General features: G+C 39.5%; 1 protein-coding gene across 2 annotated transcripts in view; it reads left to right on the top strand.

Annotated features, from left to right (window-relative positions):
- FRZB (frizzled related protein) overlaps window positions 1–6,828 on the top strand; it is a 34,073-nt gene extending 27,245 nt beyond the window's left edge. For both annotated transcript variants that reach the window (XM_034654820.1, XM_034654819.1), the window contains 3 exons: window positions 1,397–1,601; window positions 1,975–2,038; window positions 5,377–6,828. In XM_034654820.1, the coding sequence (XP_034510711.1) occupies window positions 1,397–1,601; window positions 1,975–2,038; window positions 5,377–5,493 (386 nt within the window). In that variant the 3' untranslated portion in view covers window positions 5,494–6,828. The remainder of the gene's footprint in view (window positions 1–1,396; window positions 1,602–1,974; window positions 2,039–5,376) is intronic.
- The last annotated feature ends 5,283 nt before the right edge of the window (window positions 6,829–12,111 follow it).

The following is a 12,111-nucleotide window of genomic DNA, read 5'->3' as shown; positions in this document are numbered from 1 at the left end:
TGAAATACCTGTGGAACAGAAATGAGGTTTTGTCCTAAAGTTTTTAGAACCAGCAGCTTAATTTCTATCATCCACATGTCCTACCTGGTGGAATGTTATTGAATGTCTCTCTATGAAGTCGGGGCATTGATAGGAGGAACGGTTTATTAGCTGGCTTTGTATTTTCATGGATTACTTCTTTCTATTCTTTTGTAGTCCAAAAGACCCTAAAGTCCATGGGAAGGGACTCAGATGAAAGTGGTTTGCAGATACATGCCTAAAAGCCTTTTCAAAAAGTGGATTCGTTTGGATCCGTTGTGTCTTCCTCTGTGTAACGTCCCTGGATATTGGACTAGGGAGCTGGGCCAAAAGCCACTGGCTTCTTGCTAATTGACATTTTTACTACTTTGCAGGCTTTTTCAAACCTCTCCTTAAGAGAAAAAAAAAAAAAAAAAAAAAGGACGAGCTCATTTATCAGAAGGAGGAATCTAAAACATTTGGCTCTTCCAGAGGACAGAATATACAGATTAGAAGCAGAACTGTACTTTGTAGATTCTGAGTCAAATACTTTGACTTTGCAGCTGAATTGGTTACTTTAAGGCAGTTCATCTTAATACTGAGAAGCGAAGCTGGCTTTTGTGAGTTATATTGGGGGCCAGTATTTCCGTTGAGAGAAGTACATCAGGCAATGAACATAGTAGACCATGTTCCATAGCACAGGAGGGGAGGGGATGTTGGACGGTCTGACTTCAGAGCACATGGAAGAAACATGGTCTCAGGGTAGCCGTTCTTATTCAAGAAGAAAACGTAGCATACCTACAGGAGAATATAAGTGATAATCTGTACCGAAACGAGGGAAGAAAGGAGCTGGTGTCTGAACAGTCCCTAAGATGAGAAAGGTGGAAAGATGGCAGAAGCAGCTGGGGAACAATCCAGAACAGGACTTTGAAACACTGTAGAGGCCCCAACTCTTCAGAAAAATCTATTAATAGATCTGATGGAAAGAAATAAAGCATATTAAATACCAGGTCTTTACATAGAGTGAATTTAATATAAATTCCTGTTGGCAGCAACTGAAAGCACGTATGCACACATTCAAAATAAAATACTGGAGGAAAATCACATCTGATTCCCTCAACCTTTGATTATCGAAGTGGATTTCTCACAATGAAATACATGTACACACGTATGCATACATACACACACAAATATGTATGTGTATGTGAATTGGAAAGGGATCAGGGTTGAACAGTAAAGAGCGCGGGTGTGTTGTGTAGTGTGTCATTCACTACCATCTAAGGCAAAAATATCAGGTTGACTTTTATGAATTGACTAGAAAGGGGCCTACTTGTCTTTTTTGAGTGGGGCATCTATTGTGTATCATATTACCACATCAGCTTTATTTTCTTTTATCCAGTCATTCGGGCTAAAGTTAAAGAAGTAAAGACCAAGTGCCATGATGTGACTGTAGTAGTTGAGGTGAAGGAGATTCTAAAGGCTTCTCTGGTAAACATTCCACGGGACACCATTAACATTTACACCAGCTCTGGCTGCCTGTGTCCTCCGCTTAATGTTAACGAGGAATATATCATCATGGGCTATGAAGATGAGGAACGCTCCAGGTAATTCAGAATAATTGCTGTTTCTATCCTTTCTTTATTGCATTTCTCTAGACCTCTTACTCTGGGGTTCTTACCTGGGGCTCTCTCTAACTTCTAGGGGCTTATAGATAGGTTTCAATTGGGTCCCATAATATCATGTATTGGGTAGAAAAGTGTATGTGTGCAATTTGTGGGTGTGCTTTTTCTGGGGGAGAGGGATCATAACACCATTTCTTCTTAAGGGAGTCCATGACTCCCAAATTGTCAAGATTTACTGTTCTAAAACTTGGCTGTCCTACTCTAGAATAAATAATCTTTTTTGACAATGATTCCTTGTGTTTTTCGGTAATATGTTTTAATTTTTCAAAAATGGTTGCTTCTTTAAAAAATACAGGTTACTGTTGGTGGAAGGTTCTATTGCTGAGAAATGGAAGGATCGACTTGGTAAAAAAGTTAAGGTAAGCCTGTATTTTATGTTCAAAGTGATACACAAAAATAAAAGTAGAAAACCAGCCATTTGTCATTTAAACAAAAGAGTTACCCTTAAGAGCATGAGACATACTTAAACCTGAGATATATGTGTGTGTGTGTGTGTGTGTGTGTGTGTGTGTGTGTGTGTGTCTGTGTCTCAAATTCTAAGGACAGGAGTTTGTTTTTAATGTCAATTTAAAGAGTGAATTCTTGGGGCACCTGGGTGGCTCAGTTGTTAAGCATCTGCCTTTGGCTCAGGGTGTGATCCCAATGTTGTGGGATTGAGTCCCACATCAGGCTCCTCTGCTGGGAGCCTGCTTCTTTCTCTCCCACTCCTCCTGCTTGTGTACCCTCTCTCACTGGCTGTCTCTATGTCAAATAAATAAATAAAATCTAAAAAAAAAACAACAGTGAATTCTCTGTAAGTGTAGCAGAGATTTAACCATAGTTGCCTCACTTCTCATAAGAGAAATCTGGCTATGGTTAGTCTAGTCCTGGTTGGGTGGCTCCACATTATCATTAGGGCTCCAGGGTCCTCCTAGCTTCCTGTTCTGCCATTTTTAAGGGTATTGCTTCCATGCTCATGTTTACCTGCAGGTCACAAGATGGCTGCCCACCTTCAGCATTACACCTGTATCTCAGGGAGAAAATAAGGGAGGTAAACAGGAGTTTCCAAGGGCCCCATCTGGCAATTTATACTTAGGTTTTAGTCTCCTATCCATCCCTAGCTGCAAGAGAAGCTGGCAAATGCAGTTTTTTAGCTGGAAGTATCGCTTCCTTGAACAAATTGCAGTTCTTTGAGTCAAAGAAGAAGGAAAGAATAAATGATGGGTAGGAAACTGCCAGTGTTGTCCCAATTCATAGACACCAATTCCTCTGTACAAGATGCAGCCACATTCATCTGTGTGTAAGAGATCTGACCAAATCAGGTCCTTAGAGAAGTAACGGAGCTTTATTTTTAAGCCAATGATTCTTAGATTCTGGAATTGATGCATTTTAAAAAATCACAGTGAATTACCTTATTATAGAAAGTTAGAAGGTTTCATTTCTTCTTACTATACTAAACAAATCTGTTTCAAAGAAAGGAATGTATGCAAAACTGGCAAAGAATTGAAAAGGGTGTGCGTGTGTGCGTGTGCACGCACGTGCAGAGGGCAAGAAGGAAGAAAGAAAGAGTGGGGATTGTACCAAACATAATACATCCCCTTCATTCTGTGAGTTTGAAGGCTTGGGAAACATTTACAGGGTGAGTTAAACACCCCTGGGCAGTTCATCTTCTACATCTGGCACTTGACACAGCAGACACATTTGAGTTTAAGTGACCTACAAAAATGTAAGGGGCATTATTTTGCAGGGAGAAACTACCCTTTGTAAGTTCTTTTTTTCCCAGTATATTTGTCAAAAGTGAGATGCATTTCAAGTTCAGACTTGTGGGAATTCTGTATTTGTATCTCTTTAATTCCTTTGCGTTTATTAAAAAGTGGCTCTTCTTCAGGAAGTTGGAATCTCTTACTGTCCTTTTAATTTGGTTTTCTGCTTGCTAATGCAGAACAGGAATTTGTCCTAAATTCCTGTACCAGTTGGAAGAGCTTTCAGCATCCCTGTTGCAAAGCATGTAATGAGGCTTGCTGCTTCTCTTTTGGTACCAAAACAATGGCCATCATGTAAAGCCCAGGACACATGGCTTGTTTATCCTATTTCTTAGGCAAACATATTTTCCATTGCTTTCTACAGGGGACTCACAGAGTTACTGTGAAATCCTTTATACTCTCATTCTGGATTTAAACATGCTAAAGGGAAGAATTAAGCCAATAATGTGAATAATTTTTAATTCATATGCAGATACTCATGGCTAAAGATCTCGGGTAGAAAATCTCTTTTGGCTAGAATTATTGAGATTCTTACTTTAGTTTTCCTGTCAATTTGAGGATGTGAAAAAGAGCTTTATGGAGGATACTGGTTTTTGGTTTTTTTTCCCCAAATAAGAGTTGCCCTTTTTAGCTGATCTTTTTTTTTTTCTTTTTGCTCAGTGAATAGAATAAGAATTAAATAAAGACCTTCTTATGGCTTTGCCATACAAATGGTTGTTTGCCTAAGTCTCTGAAATAGCAGGTTGTTCAAAAAAAAATATTTGGTCTGCCCTGGGCAGCTGAGAATCAGACGATTTTTAAATAAGAAAAACAGTAAGATCGGGAGTAAGGTATGCTAAAATGAAGAATTCTTTGCAGTAATTAAAAGTGATAATTTATTATGTACTAAGCCCTTTATGTATTTTTTATTTGTTAATTTTCAGAACAGTCTTATAAGTATATTTTATTAATTCCAATGTGTTAGTGATGAAAATGAGGTTTAATTAGTTCAAGAAACTTTGCACAGTAACTGATGGAATTAGAATTTGAACTTGGGCCATCTGACCTTAGCTCCTTGCTGCTTGAAGTGTGGTCTCTGGACCAGCAGCACTGGCATCACCAGGGAGCTTGCTAGGTATGAAAATCTTGGGCTCCGTCCCAGACCTACTGACTGAGAATCTGCAATTTTAACAGTATCTCCAGGTTATTTCTATGTTTATTGAAATTGGAGAAGTACTGCTGTAGTCCTTACTCACTATCTATAATACCCAAAATATAACTTCCTTTTAATTTATTATTTTACATGTATACACTCTTGGCATTGTTAATATGAAATATTAGTGAACTTGATTGTGTCTATCAGAGACGTTGGTAATGTCTGCTTTGTAAATCTTTGAGTGCAGAACCTTGTCTGTTGTGATTGTTGCACTTGGTAGAGATTACTTGGAAATATATTTTTAAGAGATCCCATTTGCCCCCCAAATTTCCATTTTTTCACTGCTTAAATCAGGTATGTTTTAAAAGGCTATGTTCTGATGTGTCATCAGAGAAGATGATGAAAAATAGCCCTTCAAATTCTGTGTGTCAATCTTCCATTGTTGATCACCGTGGAGTGCCAGCCTTGTGCATGTTACCTCCGGAAACACCTGCGGATTTGGATATTTTTGTCACCATTTGACATGGAAATTTTAAGTTTAAGGTTTGCTATGAAAACATTAGATATATTCTAGGTGGCCAATTTCGTGCTTTCTATGATCAGAGAATTATTTCCATGTAGGATTATCTGATAACAAAATGTTATACTTTTTTATAATCAGAGAATTATGTCCATATAACATCCCAGGATAACAAAATTTGATACTTTTGGAAAATGCTTTTGAGATCTGACTTTGTGGTCTTACTAAGTTGTTAGAATAATAGAAATGATGACCCTGGTGATATGTGCACGTGAGCATTTTCTGTTTTAAATTTCACAGCGCTGGGATATGAAGGTCCGTCACCTTGAACTGAATAAAAGTGATTCTAGCCATAGTGATTCCACTCAGAGTCAGAAGTCTGGCAGGAACTCCACCCCCCGGCAAGCACGCAACTAACTCCTGAAATGCGGAGAACATCAGTGGACTTCCTATTAAGACTTGCATTGCTGGACCAGCAGAGGAAAATTGCACTATTGCACGCCATATTCTATTTTTTTACCACAAAAATCATGTGGTAACTGATATTACTTCTATTTTCTCTCTTGTTTTCTGTTTTTCTCTTCCCTCCCCCTCCCTCCTTGGTTTTTGTGGTCTGAGTGCAGATCCTTAAATATATGTATTCTGTTTCACTAATCCTGGGAAAACTGTTCTTTGCAATAATAATAAATTAAATATGTTGATAGCAGGGCCTCTTTGCTGGAGTAAATGTTAATTTGATGTTCTGCACCCAGATTGGGAATGCAATATTGGATGCAAAGAGAGCTTTCTGGTATCCGCAGAAAGCTAGATATGCCGTAAAGCATAGTGTGCTCATCTAATCACAATTGCCTCGTTTTCACATGCCTTTTGGGCATTCTCCTCAAGCTTAAAATTTCTGAATGTTTATAAAGGTAAAATGGCAGTTTGAAATCAAATGCCACACAGGCAAAGCAATCAAGCACCAGGAAGCATTTATGAGGAAACGACACACAAGATAAATTATTTGCAAGATTGGCAGGAAGCAAAATAAATAGTGCAAGGAGCTGGGGAAGGAACATTCCGCCTGACTGAGAAGCACCGCTGAAACCAGAGGCTGTTGGGGTGTAAACAGTAGCATTTTTCTTTGGGCAATACATTTGGTTTGTTTATGAATATATTAATCAGCATTATGGAAGTGAATTATAACGAGACATCTGCTGTTATCAGTGTAGCTCTGTTACATTTGCTTCCCTTTAAATAAACCCATTGGTGTAAGTTCCTTTTTTTTCCATCTTTTAAAATAAATCTTGACTTGCTGCATTGACCAGGGAAAGGAAGTATGTGTGCATGTGTGCCAGGGTGGTATTTTTGAAAGATACATAGCTCTATAAAATGCTGTCGCTTGTGGGATGGTAAAATGTGCGAGGGTGTGCATGTGTGTATGTGTGTGTGTTTGCACTCACACCCAAGCCAAACTGAATTACAGGCCTGTACTTTATCATTTGGATTTGTGCTAATGCTCAGTAAAATATGCCTAATAAAAGGAATTCTGGATGTCAGGAGAGAGGTTTTTCTGACTTGTGAACCAAATGCACAGTCTCACTGGCCAAGCTGCAGCGTCCCCGGGGGAGGGGGATCAACTGATCCTTTTCCTTCCTCCTTTCCTCCAAACGGGTTCTTCCCTTCAATTTACATATTTGATATTAGCAGAACCAAATTTCTAAGCTATCTTATGCTGAAAATAAAACATTTATGAAGCAAAAGGGTGCTGTGCCTCCTTCTACAAGGGCAATCATGCCAGCGTGAAATTCATTCTGGAACAAACATTTCCCCAAATAGCAAATAATTCCTCTCAATTCTCCCTTTTGAAAGCAAGAGAACATCCCGACTTTCTGGCTGATGCCCAAGCCCCAACAGTTCCTGGAATCCCAGAAGGGTTCCCACCTTTGCCTCCGTGAAGACTGCAAGCCCTTTCGAGCTGCTGGATGGTTCCTACCAGATCATTTGGCCACCTGCCCTTTGGGCTTTATTCTCAAATTGGGAGGGCAGGTGCATCTCTTTCTAGATGCTACTCTCATAGCTTCAAAAAGGGGAGTGTCACGGGATTGTCGTGAAGTGGCACAAGGGAAGAAGCGCACCTTGGGATCTCTCATCGTGGTGTGGATGCCCCAACTGGAGCTTCAAGGATTGAGGACTGCAAAGCCGTGCTTCCTCATTGTCCTGTTTCTCTCATGCATCTTTCATGTTCACTGTGGGCAGGAGGGCAAGAATGGACCATGGGAGATGGAGAAGAATCGGCTCCTCAAATCCACAAAATGTCATCATCTCTTCCAAAGCATAGTAAGACATTGAGAGAGGGAGAGTGAGAGTGAATGGGGGAGGGGCAGAGGGAGAGGAAAAGAGAGACTCTTAAGCAGGCTCCATTCCCAGTGTGGAGCTGGACAGGGGGCTCCATCTCAAACCCCCGAGATCATGACCTGAGCCAAAATCAAGAGTCGGTTGCATAATCAACAGAGCCACCCAGGCACCCCCCACAGTAAGAGGAATTTTTAGTGATTAAATATTTTGATGTACAATGAAAGACACAGATGTGTCCAGACTCTGCAGTATTTCTTCAGGGTTGGGAGGTAGTGGTGGTGGTAATAATTAGCTTCTGTGTAGAGAGGTGACACAATTTATGCTAAGAACATACACAATTGTATTTATAAACAAAAGAGCCCTCCATTTTTGGGTTCAGGTGTGTTCTTTGCCCCCTTCCCTTTAGTGATCTATGCTGGTTATGTTTGAGTTTGCTCATCCGTGTGAAGCTCCGTCAGCCAAAGTTTCCAACGGTCTGAGGTCCATGAATAAAGTGCTTTTGGTATTTCTGTTTGATTGTTGCAATATCTTCATTAATAAATTATGCGCAGGCCTCTTTGGGGAGATAACATGATTTTCATCATGACGGTCGTGTTTTTCATCAGACGGCAAAGTCATTTCTACTCTGCAATTGCCATAATACAAAAGTATCTCATTAGTGCCTCCGTACGGGCTTTTCTGACAGGCACTCACTTTCAAAGCCACTAAAACTTTAATCTATATGCACCCTCGTTGGTAACCTTGAGATCTACAGAGTTAAAATTTCTTTGAAAAATTTTGTTCACCTTCAGGATTTTAATTTCCCCAGCCAAGTAACATCACCAAAACGTGAGGTGTGTGCTGAATAGACTAGCACAAATGAAAATAACAGCAAATATGGATTCTCTTCGCAGATACGTGAGTATTTTACTGGGTCACATGTAGAGTGTAATCTGATTCAGTGCCATATGTTGCGCGGAGCATGTGGGGGTGGGGTGGGACAAGTCCATGGCTTTCCACATCTGTTCTGTATTACAAAGGCAAATACAAAAATTACAATCACTGTATGTAAATAGCACTACTTATTGCCTTCTGCAAGAAATTACTCGCTATTATTTTTTCAACAAGTAAAATGACAAATAAGTATTTCAAGATTGGTGTGTATTCAGACTGTGAGCTTTAATATTTCAATAATATAAGCATTCAAGAAGATGGTAAAAATGAGATCGAGCAGTGATTTCTAATACTGTTCCTGAAATCCAACTGATAGAATTTTTGAATTTGGTTCCCAGCTGTATTAATAACAAAAAATGGCATAGTCAGACCTTTTAAAAGTTATCTTGTTGGGTAATAATATCTAACAGTGGCTAGAGCTTCATAGAAAACACCTGTATGTGTATTACCTCATGTAATACCTACTTCACAGAAGTAGGTTTTATTTCCATTTTACAGATGAAGAAATCAAGGCCTTAGAACTCAGAGTTTTATAAAGTAGCAGAGCTGGGCCTCAGGCCCTCTTATTTTTATTTCCCAAGTTACATTTTTTCCACCACTGCAAATGTTGATAAAAAGATCAATGCATCCTAACATTATAAAAAAGCCTAGTGTCAGGCGTGGAGTGGGCTACTAATATTTTTTCTTAAAATGAGGTCTACCTACTGCATGGCAGAAAGCATATACAATATAGTTCTAATTCTGATCCCAAGTACTGTTGTTTTTGCTTTTCAGTTTTCCTGGACTACAAAATTAAAGTTTCAGTGGAATGATTCTTATAGAGGATGAGCAGGTAAATGAACAAGTCAAGTGATTCTTTTGGTATTAATAGTTCAGTTCGTTTGGGCATTAATAGTTTAAAGATACGGGATTCTCAGTAGAAAAAAATGGTATTTTCCCTCTAAGTTTCCGTTTTTCCTTGAATTTGGAGAGAAGTATGGAGTTAATAGTATTTAAGAAGGTCACGAGGGGGGCGCCTGGGTGGCATAGCGGTTAAAGCGTCTGCCTTCGGCTCAGGGCGTGATCCCGGCGAGCCCCACATCAGGCTCCTCCACTATGAGCCTGCTTCTTCCTCTCCCACTCCCCCTGCTTGTGTTTCCCTCTCTCACTGGCTGTCTCTATCTCTGTCGAATAAAGAAATAAAATCTTTAAAAAAAAAAAAAAAAAAAGAAGGTCACGAGGAAAGTTGAAATTCAAAGTTGATGGTTACTCCAGATAAAACCAGATTGGCTACTTTCCACTGGGAACTCTTGTTTCTCCTTCTCGGATCTTCCCTTAAGCCCTCTTGCCATCAGCGGCCTCCACAGCAGAGAAAAACTGTTCTACAAGACCTAATTCATCTTGCTTTTCTTTCATTAAATATTTTTATTATGACAGAGATTCAACACGTTGAAAGACAACTAAAGCTGGGTTTTTTTGGGGGAAGGGGGTAAAGTACAACCATTATTTGTTGTTTCTACTTTGAATGGCAGGTGTTGAGAACTCGAGGAGCTATAAAGAAGGAAAGGATGTGCTCAGGGAAGCTTGTCCAGTCTCAAAAGGAAAGGATGTGTGGACTGTGTAGGCTAAATCAGAAATGAAAGCAAATGTAGAAACGAACTTCCCACTAATCTCAAGTCTGTGGAGGGGAATGACTGCTCTTAGTAGCCTAGGAGTGCTGGGGCCGCCCTTTTGAACAGCCAGCACCCACCCCCTCTGCATGCACTTAACTTCATGAAATGGGATTGAATGGGTTTGTAGGGTTGGGTCTTAGGAAAATTTTGGACATCAACAAGGGTAGGTTGGGGTGATACCTGAAGCTTAGGCTAGCTCTGAGATGGTAAATAGTCTGTGAAACAGAGAACAAAGTATTTCTTGTCGATACTGGATGGCAAATAAAGCTAATAAAGTTGATCTGGTTCACTCTAATTTTATTTCTACATTATTTTGGTGACTCTGGTCGGTGGGGGGCGATCAGGGCTTCTCTGAGATAGGATCCCTTTACTAGTATTAAGAGGAGAATATGAGGTAAATATCATGACTTAACTAGACAAAAGAATAGATGGGTATAAACAAAATCTTTACTGCAGAAGACTTGCCCTGTTACTTATAACTCAAGGGAACTATCAAAGCTTTAAAAAGAAGTGTGAAACTCAGAAATATTATAATCCTAGAGACTGCATTGTCCTGTCTGTGCACATTTATCTCTTTCCGTCTTGTTCATTCTCCCTGATTCTGCTTCTCCTCCTATTGCTCCATTCATAAAATACAGGACTGTAGGAAGTATCTGCAGAATTGCTAGAAAATCAAGCATGAAACAAATAGAAAAGATTGCCATTCTTTAAGCCCGTTGATCAATATCCATGAAGCTCATCTGAATTTCTTTCAAATCACTAGTTCAGGCCTTCTTGTCTTTAGCTTCTCATATACCCGGTACCAATAGCCTGAAAGTACAACTGCTTGTACTCCTTCCTTAGAAACTTGCCATCATTCAAAAATGGCTCCCTTATCACACCTTGAAAAGAGCTTTGAAGTTAGGGCGCCTGGATTCAAATTCTTGCTTTGCAACTTTCTGGCTGTTTAGCCTGTTCTCCAAGTTCAAGATCAGGTGAGTAGAGCTGGGTGGAGGCTGCTGAACAGTGCCTGGAGAATGGTAGGTGTTTAATAAATATCAGAATTATTCCACCTTTTGATCTTGAATTCTCTCTGTAAGGTCCACAGTTCTCAAACAGGGCTCTATTGACTGCTTACCCAGCCAAGAAGAAAAAGTGACTTCCAGGATATTGTACACCCTGCCCTGTTCTCCTCCACCATCTTTAAGATGCCAAACTCAAAAAATTCCCTTCATTCATTCTCAAATTGAAGACTGAAATCCTCTTTCTTTTCTTTTTCTTCCTAAGCAGATGTGCTTAGACAGTAGCATGGTCAGGAGACAAGATGAATTCTTTCAATTAAGAAAGATAAGATTCTGGAAAAACCACATAATCTCAATTCTACAAATACTTATATAACTGATGAAAATTTGTTTTCTTCCAAATATGTTTTATTTTGGAAATCAAAAAACCAAAGCTTCTCTAACCACTTTTAAATACAGAGGATGGTAAACTTATGGGAAGCTGAACAGCTTTATGTTGGTTATGTCTAAGGAGATGTCAACTTCCAGATTGATTCACTTAATCTTCCAGCTTTGGAAGTGGGTTTTTATGCTTTGCTGTTATTCACTGTAAGTAATAGATTATTTCACATAAAGGAACAAAACAAGTAAACCAATATTTTTCTTAATGTTATTGGTAACATTTTAGTTGTCAAGAATGGTTATTGTTCATTGTTTAGGTGAGCAAGAAGACATCTCTTGCAAAGATATGCGTTCTCAGTGTGAGCTGAATTTTGTCAGAGGAGCTTCTTGGTGTTTTTCCTTTCCTAGAGAGTTCCAGAAGTACTAAAATTATATCGAGACAAAGTGTTTATGTTTCAAAAGTGCAGGCTCCGCATTCCAGGCTACACACTGAGGGTTCTCAAAACAGAGGCGGCTTTAACTGAAATTTGGGAAATATGGGCAACTCCTAAGGGCTTGGACTAGTACATATAAGAAAAAAAAGAAGATAACCCATCAGCCAGCTGAAAAAGGGAACAACCTAATTCCAGGGGTTGGCACACCTTTCTGTAAAGGGTTGCATAGTAAATACTTAAGGCTTTGTGGGCCACAGAGCCTCTGTTGCAGGCTCCGCCCTCGAGGCTTACAAGCAG

This window comes from Ailuropoda melanoleuca, chromosome 2, assembly GCF_002007445.2.
Source record: "Ailuropoda melanoleuca isolate Jingjing chromosome 2, ASM200744v2, whole genome shotgun sequence".
NCBI classification, from domain to species: Eukaryota; Metazoa; Chordata; class Mammalia; order Carnivora; family Ursidae; genus Ailuropoda; species Ailuropoda melanoleuca.
This window is presented reverse-complemented; position numbering and strand designations above follow the sequence as displayed.